This window comes from Polyodon spathula, chromosome 31, assembly GCF_017654505.1.
Source record: "Polyodon spathula isolate WHYD16114869_AA chromosome 31, ASM1765450v1, whole genome shotgun sequence".
In the NCBI taxonomy this organism is placed as follows: domain Eukaryota; kingdom Metazoa; phylum Chordata; class Actinopteri; order Acipenseriformes; family Polyodontidae; genus Polyodon; species Polyodon spathula.
This window is the reverse complement of record NC_054564.1, coordinates 1,248,461-1,268,019: the sequence shown is the minus strand read 5'-3', so window position 1 is coordinate 1,268,019 and position 19,559 is coordinate 1,248,461. Positions and strand designations below refer to the sequence as shown.

The window sequence follows — 19,559 nt, the reverse complement described above, 5'->3', positions numbered from 1 at the left end:
CAAGATCCATATCGGCAGTGCATCACACAGCACTCTCTGTTACGCTCTTCCCCCTATAACCTCAGCGATCAGCTGTTGCCAAACTATGAGGTCCGGGTCTCGGCACCAATGTAACCTTTTTTGCACAGTGGTTAAGATGCTCAAAGCGGTGTGTGGGGGGGGTCGGTGATTCATGCCCAGCCTCTGCCCTGCTGCAAAAGATCCTGAAACGAATGTTGTAAAATCAAAATCTATGTGCTTTCCCCTCCCACAAAACAAAACACTGCCAAATAGTACTGAAGTTAGAAAACACCTTGCTCTAACTTGCACAGTCCTCTCAGGTCCAATGTACCAAACCGTAAAAAAAATAATTAGCATTTATTTCAAAAAGCACACCTTTGCAAATGCAAAAAAAAAAAAAAACAAGAGCCTGCAGTAGTGAAGGACAGGCTGAAGAGGGAGGAGAGGGGGGTGGTGTGCATTAATTGCTACAGTTCCTCTTGCGACTGCTTTGCATTCATCAACTCGAAACAGCCTCTTCCCTGCTCGAGGCGAGATTACTCTCTGCAGGCTTGCTCCGAGAACACCTTGTGTCTTTCGTTCACCCTCGAGCTCGCACCAGGTAATGTGAACACGCGTGCCCCCTTATCACCAGCAGCTACATCGCTTCACATTCAATTACTGCACAGCCCAGAGGACAGGGCTCCTGCACCACAAATCCAAAACCAGCCAGCAGGGCAGTGAGCAGGAGGCTTGATTCGTTAAAAAAAGTCATGCAGTCGGGTTTAATTTTACACTGATTGGCCGACCAATCAATCAAAACCTTTATTTATCTGGATGAGGGAACTGAGAGCAAATTCTCATTTGCAAGGACGACTCGACAAGTGGCTGACAACACCACAGCAAAAAAAAAAAAAAAAAAAAAAAAAACTGGTGATTTTTTTTGCATTTTTCCCTAGTTTTCTGCTTGTAAGTTAAGTTATATTTAAAATATATATGGGATATATTTAAAATACATTTTAGTCTGTAATCCATATATTAATTTTATATGGATTACAGGCTAATGAAAATATATGGTGCACCATATATTTTCAACATAAAATATGGATTACAGACTAAAATATATTTTAAATATATCCCATATATTTTAAATATATAAAAAATGGGCCAATTTCTATATATGAAAAGTATAAGGCTCATACTTTTCTATCATATATTAAAATTTATTTTTTTTGATTTCCATAATTGCTTAGTTTAGTTTAAAAGCTAAGACGCTCACTAGCTGAATTGTGTAAGTAGTTTCATTTTACAATAAGGCTGCAGTAGCCCTTGACAGTTTAATGAACGGCAGGCTCTATACGAACGCCCCCTTGGTATTTCTGTATCTCCTTAGACTTCAAAGGTACCCTTATTAAAGTTTACCACTGTATTTTTGCATGGTATATTTTGCAGTTTACCCCTTTGATTTTCCCATGGTTATACTCTGCATTTAGTTTACTCTGTAAACTTTTATATGGATGGATGGATGGGTAGATAGATAGAGAGATGGATAGAGAAATAGATAGACAGATAGATGGATGGATGAATGGGTAGATAGAGAGATAGAGAGATAGATGGATGGATGGGTGAATGGGTAGATAGATAGAGAGATAGAGAGAGAGAGAGAGAGAGAGAGAGAGAGAGAGAGAGAGAGAGAGAGAGAGAGAGAGAGAGAGACAGTATTTTTTATCTGTCCCCCATGAGCTCGTCCTGCATGAAAGAGTTAAGGAGAATTCATAAACATTTGCCTATAGGTTTGAAAAATGAGAATGAACTTCTAACAAAACCCCCTCTAAAAAAAAATAATCATAATAAAATGTTGATGTAAAGTTTAATAAACTGTGAACCTGATTTAATTAAACAAAAAAAAAAAAAAAAAAAATGAAAAAAAAAGTCAAAAAAAAAAATCCCTAAAGGAGCTTTCGAAAAAAGCAATGTCAAACCAGCCACTCTTCCCCTCTCTGTTAATTCGTGATATGTGCTTAACCCGCTTGCCGAGTCTGCCGCCTGCGATCGGAAAGCGCGGTAATACTCCTCGGCTTGATAATGGGGCTCTCTGAACGGCAGTGCTCTCAATAGAGCCGCTGATCAGAGAGCAACGCCACTCAGACAGCCTGTCCTCATTCCGTTCCATTAGCCTCTGCTTGTTAATGACTGCATACATGCCGACATGCTTGTAATTAATCATTTAGCAGACGCTTTTATCCAAAGCGGCATACTGAGACTAGGGGGTAAGCTATGGGAAAACAACACGCACCTCTGTTTTACGTCTCAGACATGAACCCCACCCACCGTACATGCAGTACACAGACAAACCTGCCTATTTCATTGGTATTGTCAGTGGCGGGTCTTAATAGCGCCACCATTGCAATCAAAAACTTGCTCCCTGAAGTTTGAGCTCTCGTTACCAAAGAGATACAGCTGTATGGCTCACCCTGCGCACCAATATGCTGTGCCTTTACCAGGGGAGACCCTCAGGGGCCCTATACTCTGCTCTCTGCGGCCAGTAAAATTGACATAACTTTTAATCTGTACTGTATATATAACATACTTTACACTGTAAGAAAGTGCGTCCCCTTCGTTGGAAAGTGTGCTAACAGGGAGTTGAGTATTCATGAGAGGCACAGTTTATTGAACTCATCAGAGATGCAGGCTCGTTCCATTACTGAATATCCCCAGGTGTGACTCAGGCTTGCTCTTTGATTAACTTGCAATGTAAATAAGACATGCAACGCAATTATTATTAAAGCGTCAGGAATAGAGATTGCTTTTCGCCAAATCACTAGGTGTAACAAAAAAAAAAAAGTGTGCAGGTTTGCACTCTCTAAACAGCCTCCCTCTGTTCGGTGCTGGTGGAGCAGAGAAAGAGAAAGGGAGGCTCTTATACTCTCTAAACAGCCTCCCTCTGCTCTGTGCTGGTGGAGCAGAGAAAGAGAAAGGGAGGCTCTTATACTCTCTGAACAGCCTCCCTCTGCTCTGTGCTGGTGGAGCAGAGAAAGAGAAAGGGAGGCTCTTATACTCTCTGAACAGCCTCCCTCTGCTCTGTGCTGGTAGAGCAGAGAAAGAGAAAGAGAAAGGGAGGCTCTTATATTCTCTGAACAGCCTCCCTCTACTCTGTGCTGGTGGAGCAGAGAAAGAGAAAGGGAGGCTCTTATATTCTCTGAACAGCCTCCCTCTGTTCTGTGCTGGTGGAGCAGAGAAAGAGAAAGGGAAAGGCAGGCTCTTATACTCTCTGAACAGCCTCCCTCTGCTCTGAGCTGTTGGAGCAGAGAAAGAGAAGCTCTTATACTCTCTGAACAGCCTCCCTCTGCTCTGTGCTGATGGAGCAGAGAAAGAGAAAGAAAAGGGGAAGCTCTTATACTCTCTGAACAGCTTCCCTCTTCTCTGTGCTGGTGGAGCAGAGAAAGAGAAAGGGCAAGGGAGGCTCTTATACTCTCCTAACAGCCTCCCTCTGCTCTGTGCTGATGGAGCAGAGAAAGAGAAAGAAAAGGGGAAGCTCTTATACTCTCTGAACAGCTTCCCTCTTCTCTGTGCTGGTGGAGCAGAGAAAGAGAAAGGGCAAGGGAGGCTCTTATACTCTCCTAACAGCCTCCCTCTGCTCTGTGCTTGTGTAGAGGACCTACATTGTCACTAATACTCTGCCACCCAAGTCCCACAAGCACTCCATTCCCTTCTGCCTTTACAGGCGCCCTGTGAACAAACCCTATTTAACAGGCTTCATTCGACTTCATGAAGCACAATGTGTCATTTCTAGACGAGTGATGCAAACATTTTGGCCAGAGCTGCAGGATAGTCCTTCATTATCGGTCTAACTTGTGTTTTGCGCTGCAATCAGGATTAGGTTAGTACAGCTATGCAGGATTTTCTACGCCGCGTTTCAGCCCACTCGATGTGGTCAACCTGTATCGTGATGTGCAGATGCCCACAGGATATTTGTCCTGATAATCTGCCTGTACGACGCAGAACAAAACCGAATGATCATTTCACGATGGAATTGGTATTGTAGCACAGTGCAAACGACACAAACCTCTGTGCATTTTAGAAACAGTGTTGAGCTGTCGCCGCTAGAGAGAGAGAGAGAGAGAGAGAGAGAGAGAGAGACGCACGCACACACGCACACGCACACGCACACACACACACACACACACACGTCAGCGTTTTACCTTCCCGTGGTCTATTTAATTAATCTTAACAATGGCGGAGCTTAATACCGCCGACGTTCAAATCAATAAAAAGAAAACCCACTGACTAGGGGCTTGATTTCCATGGTGGCGGTATTAAGACTCGACGCTGTTAAGACCCGCTTTGAATGTTCTACTCGACCTATTAAAGGGATAGTGAATAAATAACCTCTAGATTATACAGCAGCCTCTACTGCTTCTGACTGACTATTGACTAGCCCGATACGCATTGGAGGGTAGTTTACATAACATCAATCAGACGCGGTGCTTACCAGCTGAGAGAGCAAAAAAAAAAATATATATATATATAGAGAGAGAGAGAGAGAGAGAGAGGAGAGAGAGAGAGAGAGAGAGAGAGAGGAGAGAGAGAGAGAGGAGAGAGAGAGAGAGAGAGAGAGAGAGAGAGAGAGAGAGAGAGAGAGAGAGAGAGAAAAGACATAGCTGTAGTGAGTCTATAGATTCAGTAGACGTGTGCGAGTGGGCTAGCTCAGAAGGCACCGCGGTTGTGAATACAATACCAAAGCCAATACAATACCAACCTGGCCGGTCTGATGAAGGTACAAGAGTACTCTGTAGCTAGACGCGTAGGGGAGGACTTTGAAAGTTTATTACGCCTCCTTTCAGCTTTTCCACATTCTTAGATTCTTACTGCTTATTTTGCGTTTAGTTAAACGTGTCAGACAAGAGGAGGAAGGCTGGTTTTAGTGGTTCGCTTGCCCTTAATCGAGTGTATCCTGTGGTCTATGCAGCCCGCACACTTCAGCGCGTCAATGCTGTCACAGCGAGACTAGTGGAGAGATGATCCAAGGGCTAGCTTGCTCTGAGTCGGCTGAGCTCCTGATGCAGCGCCGGTCAAACTGAAGAAGCCGGCTGCAGACTGGCAACACTTGAGGGGTACCTGAAAAAGAGACTCAGTCTAGAAGTAGTTTATCACACTCTCGTATACTGGCACAGTTCTATAAAGTTTTAGTGTTTTCATTCAGTAAATCTGTTTTACACTTTACGTACCCGGCTGTAACCTCTTCATATTTCCAAAGAACCGGACTGTATCTCTATTGTGTTATTATTGATTTGCGTGTGTGTTTGGTTTAGTTGTAGCTCTATAAAGCGGGGCAATGGACGCGCTTTACGCCACAGAAGATTTCAACGGCACGGACTTTAACGTTTCGTCCAGGGCAAACGGCACCGGCGATGACCACTCGAACCAGTTCGTGCAGCCGGTTTGGAGGATAGCGCTGTGGGCCGTCGCCTATGCGGCTATCGTGATGATCTCGGTGGCGGGGAATGTAATCGTGATCTGGATCATTGTCGCCCACAAGAGAATGCGGACGGTCACCAATTACTTTCTGGTCAACCTGGCTTTTGCCGAAGCCTCGATGTCGGCGTTCAACACGGTGATAAACTTCACCTACGCCGTGCACAACGAGTGGTACTACGGCTTGATCTACTGCCGGTTCCATAACTTCTTCCCCATCGCCGCTGTGTTCGCCAGCATCTACTCAATGACTGCCATAGCGCTGGACAGGTGAGACGTGCGCTTTTTAAAATATATCTATTCATTTAAAACACTTGCATGAGCAACTCCTATTTGACACGTTGACAATTTTGACACTGTCCCCAGATTTTCAGCTACAGTGATGTGATTTCATACGCACAGCAAATCCAGACACCCGAAGGGATGAGGTGTTCCAATATATTTGCACACGACAGTGCGGTATATTGTGAGGGGTGCATCTCCCAGTTACAAGACTGTTTCAGTTATGACAGACAAGACGGCTGATCTGAGTTTTTTTTTTTTTTTCTTTTTTACGCAACGGTGCTCGGTTGACAGGTGATTCGGTATGCAGGGCTGCGTCATTACAGTCTGGTTCAGTCGCGATCGGAAAGGCAGGCAGCAGATCCGATAGCTGGTTCGCGGTTTGCAGGTGCATCGTGGAATGATAAATGAATGGCCACGCATCAATCCACAGAAATGAAAACAGTTAAGAGTCAAGGGCAGTGCATTAGCCTGCTGTATTGTTCAGAAGCCGTCTGTCTAACAGGTTATACATGGCGTGCGTTCTGCAAATGGAGTCTGTCTGTCTGTCAGTCTGTCTGTCCACGTATGACGACTAAACTGATTAGCCAAATATCAACTTTTTGTTTTTAATAGTTTTTTATTTGTTAACGTTACAAACTATTGAAAACAACTGAATTATTTCCACATCAAAAGAACGAACCTCTTAAAAATTCCATTGGAAATACCAGACATTTGCGAGCACTCTCGTTTAAACGCGTTTGGAAAGGAAAATGCGGCGCACGGGTTAATAATAATAATAATAATAATAATAATAATAATAATAATAATAGTGCTTCCCAGCGTACTCCTGTTCCGCGCTTTCGAGCAGACTAATAAACAATTTTCTACAAAAAAAAAAAAACACATGTGAAAAAAACCCAATCTTGCATTCCGCTTGGAAAATGGTATTCGAGACTTCCTGCCCCGGGCGCTCAAACTGTATCCAGTAATTACTACATCAGTCTGCCAGTCAGAGACAAGCATTCATTCTGAGGAATTAGAGCTAGTTTAGATATAGGACGGACAGTTCAGTGTTACACGTGTTCAATTAAATGGAAAATAAATACATCACTCAGTCGTGCTTGTGTTAACAAAAAATACAGCAGAATAAGTGTCCCGCTAGGTCTCAGTGCACACCAATGCGTAAAGGGTTTGCTCAGCACACTCTTATTCATGTCGTGTTTTGTCCAGTCAATGCGTCTTGCGTCACTCGCTGAAATTGCTGGATATATTAAATCAGACAGTGGCGGAGTTCAACAAAATACAGCCGGGTGCAAATGTATGGCTTGTGTTATTGTTTTGATTTGTGCATATCAAACCAAACCTCTGCCTGAAAATGACACTGACTAAACAGTGAAATCCGTGATTGTGTCACTTAATGGATGGCTTTAACAGACACCATGGGTTCATTCACTTAAAATATTCAGAGAAAAGGAACACAGAGCCACACATGATAAAACGCGAGAAACTTTTTAGAAGTTGTTTAAGACGCCTGATTAAAGCACAAAGCGGTCGAACATTTTCACACACCAGTGCCTACACACACACACACACACACAACTATACAGAGTGCAATCTACATTGGGTCACAGGTGAGTGACATAAAAACATGATACACAAACACACACTCCCACGCACAAACACACAGATACACATACATGCACACACACACACACACACACACACACACACACACACACACACAACACGCACACAGACACACATCACAGACAGACAGTGACACACACACACACACACACACACACACACAGGAACACACACACGCACAGGCACAGACAGAGTGTGACACACACACGCACACACACACACACACACACACACAGCTGTGTGTTAAGGCTGGCTGATCACACCAGAAACCTGTATATTTGTAACCTATGGAAATGGGTGTGTTTACTGGTTGCATTGATTGTGTTATACTTGAATAACATATTGCCTTCAGGCTTCAAGACCACACAGATGTACTCTTGTGGGCTTTCTGTTCCAGAGAAAAACAAGTCAACGCTGAAGAGCGTATTAAATTAGAGTCCATACATTTTGAATGTTTCAATATGTAATATATTTTGCACAGGCGAGTTTTACTATATATCGAATCTATTTGAAATGTATTTATATTATGACAGGCGTGGAGACAGTGTTTTCTATTTATAAATGTTAGAAATGTATTTATATTAACAATGAAATCAGGATTGAAGAAGATGTATGTATTTTTAGCGTCCCTCCTGTAAGAGGGAACAGCTGCGGCGCTCAATGAACATTCCTGGATTCATCTGTTTATATCGCACGGCACCATGCATGGGAAGAGATGTTTTAATCTACATTGAACTCTTCATCTGTGCCATTGGGAGCTGAACCATTTGCATCATTCTGTCGTTGGATTTGAATGACTGCAAGATCAATTTCAAAGAAAAAAATCAGCATTGAAAACTTGTTGTAGGATATTTAATGACCCATAGCAAAAGCACAGCACAGTGTAAGAAAGCACAGCAAAAGCATTGTAAAGCACAGAGAGGTCTGGTAAAGCATAGGCAAGCATTGTAAAGCACAGAGAGGTTTGGTAAATCATAGGGTTTGTAAAGCATTGGTAAAGCACAGAGAGGTCTGGTAAAGCATAGGGAAGCATTGTAAAGCACAGAGAGGTCTGGTAAAGCATAGGGAAGCATTGTAAAGCACAGAGAGGTCTGGTAAAGCATAGGGAAGCATTGTAAAGCACAGAGAGGTCTGGTAAAGCATAGGGAAGCATTGTAAAGCACAGAGAGGTCTGGTAAAGCATAGACAAGCATTGTAAAGCACAGAGAGGTCTGGTAAAGCATAGGCAAGCATTGTAAAGCACAGAGAAGTCTGGTAAAGCATAGGGAAGCATTGTAAAGCACAGAGAGGTCTGGTAAAGCATAGGCAAGCATTGTAAAGCACAGAGAGGTCTGGTAAAGCATAGGGAAGCATTGTAAAGCACGGAGAGGGAAGGTAAATAATAAAATGTAAACTGCGGTAAATGAATAGTATAGTCATGCATGGGAAAACTGCTAAATTACTGCTAAATTACTGCAGATTTACCGTGATTAACCGCTCATCTTCTATAAGGGTTATTTTCATTCATCAACGCTCAAGCAGAATCCTCCAAAAATCCAGTGCAGTCTTAGTGTTTCGAACTGTTTATTCCGCACTATTTGTCAGTCCCCGAGAAATCATCGCTATTGCATCATTTTAAAATAGCAGCGCAAGATTCATGCTGTTTGGCTCAATCAGCTGAACAATATTTGCTGCATTATCCGATTGCGCTCTTGTTGTATTCTTGTGATCAGTTTTTATATCACAGCAGCTTTCCTCCCTGCTCCTGTAATATCTTTAACAGGTCCTCAAGTAGGAAATAACTAACAGATCTGTTACCTAACTAGTGTTATTTTACAGCAACTTCACTCAAAAAGTATTCGCGTTTTATTTTAACTGCTTATCGGCAACTGTGCTGTTCACTGAGTGGGGTTATGGGGGTACAATACAACGCTGAACCCCGTAGTACAAAAATAACTTGTGGGATTGTATGATTTTTACGTAGGGTGTCTGTCTGCATATTTGTGAGGGACGGCTTTGTCTGTGCCAAGCCCTCTTTCTCTCTGTCTGGCTCTCCGCACACAGTCTCTGAACTCAAATGAAAAAAATAATACCTCGGCGAGTTCCAGAGGCTGGCAGTGCCAGAACGCTGACCCCAGGGGTCGATAATTCGGGAAACATTTTCCCCCGTCGTTTCCAGTCAGGGACGGGTGTCTGTGGTGCGGTGCATCTTCCTTGTGTGTGTGTGTGTGTGTGTGTGTGTGTGTGTGTGTTTGCAAACCACGTTCGGAATTGTATAGCTCAGCTCAATCCTTTGTCTAGAACTTTAAAATCGCTCCCTCAGTATTCTAAGTTAAAACGATGCAGAGCAAACAAACGTTTCGGGTAGTGCCTTCTTCAGTGATGCGAGCGCAGTCAATGTGCACCAAATTGATGTTGCGTTTAAACACTAGGTACTCCGGTCTAGTTAAACCGTCCTTGCTACCATTTACAGCTAAGTTTTGCACCCCCCTATAGAATGAACTCATTTTGCTTCATGAAGTCGAATGAAACCTGCCGAATAATGTTACGCTGACATCTTGAATTACACACCAGGGCTTTGTCGTCTTCTGTATACATGCACTGAAAAAAAAAATAGAAAAATGTGACCTTTCGAAATCCAATATGAAACACTGTACTATTATTATGGCTTCCAGTAGACCTTTGCGATATGATTATGATTATTTTTTTTGATTACGCAGTGTTAAATAAAAGATCTAAATTATGTTCATATAGTTTTTAAAAAATAGAATACGTCTCAGTCCTACGATTCCAGGTGATCAAAACCTTTGGCCATAGCTGTACAATTTTAGGAAACTTATTTTACAGTGTGCTTCAGTCTTTATTCTTTTTTGAACACCATCGCTCTCGGCAAACCTGGCGAAGAATTGCGTTAAGACAGGCGAACGTAGGGTTAGCATATGACTTCAGCACACTAGGTCAGTTTGGGACAGTTCAGGCTTTTCAACTCACATTGCAATGCATTCTGCTTACCTTTCACAGCAGGACTACACTTACCAGAATGCACTGCGGAGCGCGTTGCGCGCATGGAGTCATATGGTCACCCTAACCAAAAGGTAAAAGGGTCGATTGTGTTGTCACTATAACTAGGAAACATTTCCGCATGGGATCTCTTCCTCATTTTCTCACTGCTCTTAGCTCTTAAAATAAACACAAGACAGAAGTCTTTTTTTATTCATCTCCTCATTCATATGATAATTACAGCTCAACCCTTCTAATTAAAATCTCCAGGCTGTGTGAAAAGCGGTCTTCTCTCACATATTGCAGAATAGGCGTCCCTCTGACTTATTACTGCAGAGCTGGATTCTGAATCATGCTGCACAGCACACATTTTAACTTCGTTTCTTTCTTGAAGACATTTTTTTCTGAAGGATGAATTAATGGCAAACCGTTTAAATATGCACAACCAAAAAGTGCCGACCGGAATAAAATGAATATATTATAGCGTTTTCCTAGGTTTTTTTTTTAATAGCTTGTATTATTTATAATGAGGCATTTTCAATTTCCACTTGTTTTCTACCAGTAATACTCTTTTGTTTATTTTGATTAGACTAAAGCGCTTAATTAAAAATTGAAATATATGCTACAGCTTAGTTTGGATGAGAAGAAACCAAGCTTGTCCATTTAGCATGCATTTATTCACGTTGATCAGAATCTGCAAACACTTGTGATCACAACAACCATGCAGGTAATCCATCACATTTACCCAGTGGTTCTCAACGGGGGCCGGGGGGAAGCGTCCAAACCCCCCGCCCAAAAAAAAAATAAAACGTTTTTTATTTTTATTTATAATCTATACGTCACATGACGTTCTGTGGATGGCATGGTTGGTGAAAAAAATTGGGTGGATCCATCCCCCCATGCATCGCCTTGTCTCCTGCTTGCACGTTCTTACCTGAACTGACTTTGAGATCTGGCTTGGTCCTTGCCTGTTTTTTAATAGGAGATGAATGTAAAATATTTCAGGTTTTTTTTTCTCTCTTCTGAAAGAGAAAACAGATTGACAACAGCTACTGAGGCAGAGCAGTGGGAGGATGAAGAAAAATGTTGATACAGGCAGATGTCAATCATTTCATTAGATCCAGGTGTATGCACCTTCTGGTTCTAATTCCAGCCCCAAGGCATTCTGGGGGATGTAGTCCTGTAACAACCCCTGGACTACATTTCTCCTTATCCTCCCCCCTACTCTGCACACTATGATAAGTGGTTTTCCAAGCAGCAGATATCAAACCCAATTCATTTATTAGCACCAATGTATAAAGCTGCGATAACAACAGGGGGAACAAATTCCTTCCAGACAGGTGTTGACACCAGGAAGACAAGGGCAGATAGTTTGCTTGAGACATTTGATAGCTGATCTTGGAAACAACAACAAGAGGGGTCAGTGTCTTTCTCAGCTTGTGAACTGTGATCGGCGTTAGCCAGCCAGCATTGCGTAAGTGGATGGGCAAACATTTCTGGGAACAGCTGCAAAACTAACAGCTCTTCCCATTGGCAATCTCTCGATTGCGTCAAAATAAATTAGAAAAAAAAATTCCACCTGGTTCTGCCCTGAAGTTCGTCGATTTAACGATTTGAGAATATGCCCCTTTTAGGTTAAACAGTAAGGAATTAAGATTGAGCATTGAAGGTTTCTCTGAGCTAACACATTGGGTGTGTGTGTGGCACCTCTTGTTGTCCTCTTGTGTACAGTTTGGGGGAGAGGACCGTGGATCGAAGCTGAGTGGATTCTCTAACTGTGAGAAATGATTGTTTTATTAAGAGAAATTCGAGATAATAACTTAACAGAAACCATGAAAAAACTGTACTCACGGATTACTATGGAAAGGTAATAATAGAGCTACAATGTATGCTCTATGTAGGGGGTGACATCTATACACTGGATAAGACTTTGACAAATCATTGAATTTAATAAGTTTAATGACAAGCGTTTCCGACCAGATGTCTTCCATGTATTCAAGAGTCACTGAGAATGGCTTCTACTCCAAACTTATTTAAACTACCCAAGGCAACATTAGCCCAGTCCCAGACTAGTGCCAGCCAGGGTCTGTGAAACCCATTAAGATTATTTTAGTATTTTTAACCCTACAGCAGTAGCCAAAAGCATTGCATCACCCTATACACATTTGCTTCATAAAGTTGAACGAAACCTGCTGAATGATGTTCCATCAACATATTGAATTACACACCGCTTTGTAGTTTTCTGTGCACTTTTTTTTTTTTTTTGCATTTTGATCACTTTTTTTACATTTTTAAATTGCATTCCCTGCCTCAAGATGTACCCGCATGGACCTCTCAGAACTACATTAACCATCATCCTCCTGTTCACATATGTAACTGAGACGGATTGACCAGTGAGCAGGAGGATGATGGGAAATGTAGTTCTGAGAGGTCCATGCGGGTACATGTGAAGCCATCTTGAGGCAGGGAGTTTTAAAAAGTGCTCAAAATGTAAATATATATAATTAAAACAATACACACAACTTATGTAAACAGTTGTAGCAACACATGGGAACATGCAACACAATACAATAAAAAGGTCCTTATGGACGCTTTAACGAAACACTAACAGAAATGCAAAAACAAACCCTGACATTTCGAAACATGAAATACACTACTACTATACTTTACAATATAATTTTGTAGTTCCTTAACCTGATTAAATAAAAGATCGAAATGATGTTCATATAGCAATTTTTACATGTCTCAATCTTAAAATTCTGGCTGATGCAAAACTGCTGGCCGTAGCTACAGAGCAGCATGTATCTGCTGATCGTTTACCGGCAATTTCCAATAAAAGCTAGTCCTGACAGCCAGGGGTTTGCTTTCTGACCGTTGCAGGTATGTGGCGATCATCCACCCCCTGCAGCAGAGACTGTCCTCCACAGAGACCAAGATCATCATCTCTGTGATCTGGATCCTAGCGCTCTGCCTGGCCTTCCCACAGTACTACTACTCCATCACCGCGGAGCTGCCCGGGAGAGTGGTCTGCTACATCGACTGGCCAGAATACCAGCTCTGTGACTTCCGGAAGATGTGAGTGAGCCGAGAGATTCCAAAAGGGGTTAGGGGTCAACATTCCATTAGTTGCCTGCCTTGGTTCTCAAATGCACAGTTTTTGAAAGCTGTCATAACAAACACACATTTTCATTTTAAAATATCTGGTTGGGAGTTAGTTTAAAGAAGGGCTATTAAGTGAGTTTTTACTGATTTTCGTGACGTTATTGTTGTAATTTATTTATTTGCCATCCAAGGCAACTTGCAGGTGTTACAGGGCAGTACAGGGTTACAGTGCAAATATTTAAATACAGTGTAGTTTACAGCTAGTGCAAATAATACTACTAAAATACAATATGAACTAGGATGCAGCCAGTTAGGATCACAGCAAGTTATATCTGCAGTGACAGATTAGCAGTGCAATAGTGCAAGGATAGCACATCAGCTGAGGATCCAGTAAGGTGGTGCTGAGGTCAGAGAGTCTAGTGCAGAGCAGGAGGGGCGGAGCAGGAGATCTACAAGCGCAGGCTAAACAGGGGGGTCTTGAGGAGGCGGAAGAAGGCAGAGAGAGTAGATGTTATTTACTTCACGCTAATATTGGACTTAGCTTTCACCAAGATGGAAGGAGATAGCAGTGGTGGAGACCAACCCAGACGTAGCTTCTCTGTAATATAGAAGCCTCCAGTGCTTGTCATCCAGGCAACGTGGCTTTCCTATTGGCCTGCTGTTGATGGTATGATGCACCAGTAATGGGAAACTGGTATCATTTTTTTAATGGTACTTTTTATCAAAGCTTTCAAAGCTCCTTGAACATGTTCCATTGCTGCACTTCCTGCCCTTCCACCCATTTGCCATACAGTTTTGAAAAGTGACAACAACACAACGAAAGCCATGGCGATACATTCATTAGGAAGGGTTTACTGGAATTATTTTGTAATCCGGGAGTTCCTAGGGGGTGGCGACCAATTGGCCCAGCGCCGCCCGGGGTGGGGGGGAGGGCCAGGACAGACAGGATGTCCTCGGCTCACCGCGCACCAGCGCCCCCCTGTGGTCTGGCCGGGCGCCTGCGGGCTTGCCTGTAAGCTGCCCAGAGCTGCGTTGTCCTCCGACGCTGTAGCTCCTGGGTGGCTGCACGGTGAGTCTGCAGTGTGTAAAGAAGCGGGCGGCTGACGGCACGCGCTTCGGAGGGCAGCACAGGGGTGGTAGCGGTGAGCTGAGCTTAAAAATAATTGGACACTACTAAATTGCAGAGAAAATAATAAAAACTTAATAACTGGCGAAGACTAAATTATATATTATATATATATATATATAATATATATTATATATATATGAGGATAGATATAGTATAGATATATAGGATATAGATATATATATATATATAGATATATAGATATAGATATATATAGATATAGATAGATAGATAGATATGTTATAAACTTTCAGCCTAAAAAGCTGTTGACTCAGAAATGTCTTCATCTAGACAATGTGGGGAAGCTATAAAAAAGGCCAACAAGATGCTCGGATACATTGAGAAAAGTGTTGAATTTAAATCAAGGGAAGTAATGATAAAACCGTACAATGCATTAGTAAGAGCTCATCTTGAATATTGTGTTCAGTTCTGGTCACCTCACTACAAAAAGGATATTGCTGCTCTAGAAAGAGTGCAAAGAAGAGCGACCAGAATTATACTGGGTTTAAAAGGCATGTCATATGCAGACAGGCTAAAAGAATTGAATCTATTCAGTCTTGAACAAAGAAGACAACGCGGTGATCTGATTCAAGCATTCAAAATCCTAAAAGGTATCGACAATGCCGACCCAGGGGGACTTTTTCGACCTGAAAAAAGAAACAAGGACCAGGGGTCACAAATGGAGATTAGACAAAGGGGCAATCAGAACAGAAAATAGGAGGCATTTTTTTACACAGAGAATTGTGAGGGTCTGGAATCAACTCCCCAGTAATGTTGTTGAAGCCGACACCCTGGGATCCTTCAAGAAGCTGCTTGATGAGATTCTGGGATCAATAAGCTACTAACAACCAAACGAGCAAGATGGGCTGAATGGCCTCCTCTCGTTTGTAAACTTTCTTATGTTCTTAAATGGATTTGAAAGTCAGCGACGTCAGTAATTACAACAGTAAGAAGGGTGATGAATCACTCAGCCATGAGTTGGGATTTATTTATATATATATATATATATATATATATATATATATATATATATATATATATTTATAAAGGCAAGAGTAGCTGAATCTGTGTGCTGTTTACATTGCTACTATAGGCTCTGTGGAATTATCCTCAGCCTGACAGCCTGCAGAGCAGAGGCATGTGCAGGGTGAGACTGGGTGCTCACTGCGGTGTATTAATAGAGTGTCCTGGGACACGCTGCTGCGGATTCCTGGCATTCACACCCCAGCAATGGAACATTTGTTTCCTCTGATGAAGGCGCTACACCAATCCCAGTCTGGCTATTGTATTGCCTTAGAATTCTGCTGATGTCAATGTCAATTTGTCAGGACGCCCAAGACTATAAACACGGCGGGGGGAGGGGGTTGGATTGCCTTTCCATAGCTAGTTTCTTTTTTCAGATCTTTGTTTTTTATTTACCGGTTGATCGAATTTGTTTTTTTAGCGAATGCTTTTGACGCTTGTTAATTTGGGAGGTGACAGAGCTGGGTCTGAACCCCTGGACTGGGTGCAGCAAGGCTAGTATGAGTTTCTAACCCTGCTCAGACTCTTGGCTTCTGGATCATTTGAATGGCGGACTTCACTGAGGGGAGTTCTCCCTGCTGTTTTCTTTCCTGCCTCGCAGTCAGCACTCAATTGCTTTAGTCAGTGGAGTCGTTTCTGTCACGGAAAATGAATCACACCGTTAGGGTTCCTCCGATAACAGGGCTGGATCCTGTTATCTAATGAAGCTGTTTGTTACTTCAGTTTCTTCTCTTGTAAACATCTCCTCTCTCCCTGTCTCTACTGAGTAAGCAGTGTGACCTGCCACTGTACTAATAATAGCAGAACTGCAACTGCTGCTGTACTATTGCTAATAATGATTGCAATACAACTAGAAGACTTTTATCAATAAAAGACACTGGAAAAGATTCCAAGTCAAAATTTACTACATTTATGTATTTCTTAATAATAATAATAATAAATAATAATAAATAATAATAATAATAATAATAATAATAATAAACGCAATTACTGCTACTACTATAACTACTAATATTTTTATGTTTTAATACTAGAAATAAACAGATTAAGAATAATTATGATGATGATGATGATTTTGGTTCTTCCTTGTTCTTTGATTCCTTCCGCACTTCAGTAGCGTCTCACCTGTTTATTTCTTTAGCTGACCGCTGCCCCCCGGCTCTCATTGCAGGTACTACGTGTGCGTGGTGATTCTCATCTACTTCTTGCCTCTGCTGGTGATGGGCTGTGCCTACCTGGTGGTCGGGATCACGCTCTGGGCCAGCGAGATCCCCGGGGACTCGTCGGACCGGTACCGGGAGCAGCTCATAGCCAAGCGCAAGGTACTGGGATCAGACTTCCCATCCGACCTCACACCTTTCCTTCAAATCCCCTGAGAATTCAGACCTTTACACCAATATATATTTTAATGGGGGCTGTAAGTCATCTCTAGTTGTTTATTATTAGTTATGAGGATTGTATTTAAAGTTCGAATTTATGGATTGTTCAATGGTACCGTATGCAACATCGAATATTGCAATACTTCATTTAAACACTGCAGAGAATGTCAGCCGGTTCTCGTCCAGTTTGTGTAAAGAGTCCGAACTTTGGACTCTGAAGGGGGCTCCTCATCACGCAACAGCAAACCCTACTGGCCAGACACGGAACATACTGACAGTGGATAAGAGGCGGGGCTGGTCTCTGTCTTCCGGGATCGCTAGCCCCGCCCACTTCTGCTCTGGATTCTGGCTTTAGGCTCGTGAGATCAGAGGATGCTCACACGCTCTCAGGAGGTCCGTGCAGTGTGGGGCGTAATTGGACATTTCAAATTGGGGGAAAATAAAATAAGAATTGGTCACTAAAATTAAAGGTAAATTCATAATTTTTTTTCTGAAAAAAAAAGAATGGAATACTGTGTATATATTTGCTCAAAAGAGCCCAATTCACAGTATCTATTTTATTTGTCAATTTCCAGCTGCGAATTTTGCGGCGGGATGTTTCATTTGCTCACTAACGGTTGCCACGGTCGCAGTGGGCGGGTTTTCCTTTCTCTAAGTGTCCTCCGTGTTCTCCCCTCTCGTCTCGCCCAGGTCGTGAAGATGATGATCGTGGTGGTGTGCACCTTTGCGCTCTGCTGGCTCCCCTACCACGTCTATTTCCTGCTCAGCGAATTCTTCCCCAACCTCTTCCTGAAGCTCTTCATTCAGCAGGTGTACCTGGCGACCATGTGGCTGGCGATGAGCTCCACCATGTACAACCCTATCATCTACTGCTGCCTCAACGATCGGTACTGCTGCGTTCACCTCTCGCTAACAGTTAAACACATTACTGACAAAACTGAAAACTGTAGAACTGGGCATTCAAACACACGCACGCACGCACGCACGCATTGTTATACAGTATACTGCTATTAATAATATATAAAAGTCCAGCGTGGGTGAACGTTGTTTTGGCGTTTTCTTGCCTTGCCTTGCTGCTGTTGGTTTCTTTTTAAAAAACCTTTTAAGTACAACTATGGCTAAGTTTTTCATCACCTAGAATTTTAGAATTGAGATACATGAACATAATTTAGATCTTTTAGATCTTTTTTTTAACATCATGTAATCAAAGAAACTACAAAACGATATCGCAAAAGTCTACCAGAAGCCGTAATAGTAGAAGGGTAAGATTTCATGTTAGATTTGTCAGTTTCTCATTAACTATATGGATAACTACAAAGCAGTGTGCAATTCAATATGTTAAAGTAAAATTAGTAAGAGTTAATTCTATAGGGTGATGTAAAACTTTTGGCCATGGCTGAATTTGCTGTTCAGGAGTCCTTGAGGGGCTCACCTGGTAAAAGCACAGAGCGCGGTGTGCAGGGTGAGTCATCATACAGTCAGGGGAGCTGTACGAAGTCACCTGTCTTCGCTGGGGGGAGCGTCGTATTGGCTCTGGCACTCACACGGGATGGGGAGGCAAAGCCGCGCTACAGCGGACCCTGCTCAGTGTTTTGTACAACTATTACATTTTTATTTAGACTTAGAGACCTGATGTGATTGTCCTGTACGCTGATAAGCTACAGCTTGATTTTTTTGAGCATTTTACAGCAACTGGGGAATCCACCATAACATTATTTTTAGGGGTTGATCCTGCACCTCAAACTGCTTAACAATCCTCCCTACACACAATGTATTGTCTTTGCCAGCTGCAGTCTTTGAAGGATTTGAGGACTCTCAAGTTAACACAGAGAGTGGTTGATGCAGTCCAGGATCATTCCCCCAGTGATAAAAAAATCCACATGAGGCTTCTCCGTTTTTGTGATCTATAATCTCTTATGACGACGCTTATTACCTGGTTTGAAAAGCCAGACTCAAAGCTGTACAAGATCATCCTACATACAACTGTTTGGGATTTTTCGGGATAAAAAACATAATCCCTGCAAAGTAAGCCATTTATCTTTCTTTCTTCCTCCCCGTCTCTCTCAGATTTCGAGCCGGATTCAAGCAAGCTTTCCGCTGCTGCCCCTTTGTCAAACCCGGGGACTACGAAGGGCTGGAGCTCAAGTCCACGCGCTACCTGCACGCACAGAACAGCATGTACAAAGTGAGCCGCATGGAGACCACCGTGTCCACCGTGGTCAACGCCATCGACGAGGACGTGGAGGACAGCCTGAGGATCAAGCGGTTGTCACTCGACCTCACATCCAACGGGTCATCCCGCAGCATGTCCAAAACGACGTCTGAGACGTCCAGCTTCTACTCCAACACCATGTCCTAGAGTGGCTTGTTAAACACGTGGGGGGGGCAGGGGGGCAGGGGGGGGGGCGGCAGCACTTTAATCAGCAATGCAACCCCTAGGGGACGGGGGGGGCACAGGGTGATTATAATCACGTTTATTCACCCGAAACTTTTTTCACTTTTGTATTACAACACTGATTCTGATTCAGTTGTCATGTACTCTACAGCTCTGGCCAAAAATTTTGCATCACCTTATAGAATTAATA

At 42.7% G+C, this 19,559-nt stretch overlaps 1 protein-coding gene across 1 annotated transcript; it reads left to right on the top strand.

Annotated features, from left to right (window-relative positions):
- Positions 1-4,674: 4,674 nt before the first annotated feature.
- LOC121303067 (substance-P receptor-like) lies at positions 4,675-19,333 on the top strand. Its single transcript, XM_041233470.1, has 5 exons — positions 4,675-5,724; positions 13,225-13,419; positions 16,767-16,917; positions 17,665-17,861; positions 19,042-19,333. Exons 1-5 carry the CDS (start codon positions 5,315-5,317, stop codon positions 19,331-19,333), a joined length of 1,245 nt encoding a protein of 414 aa, XP_041089404.1. The 5' UTR covers positions 4,675-5,314.
- The last annotated feature ends 226 nt before the right edge of the window (positions 19,334-19,559 follow it).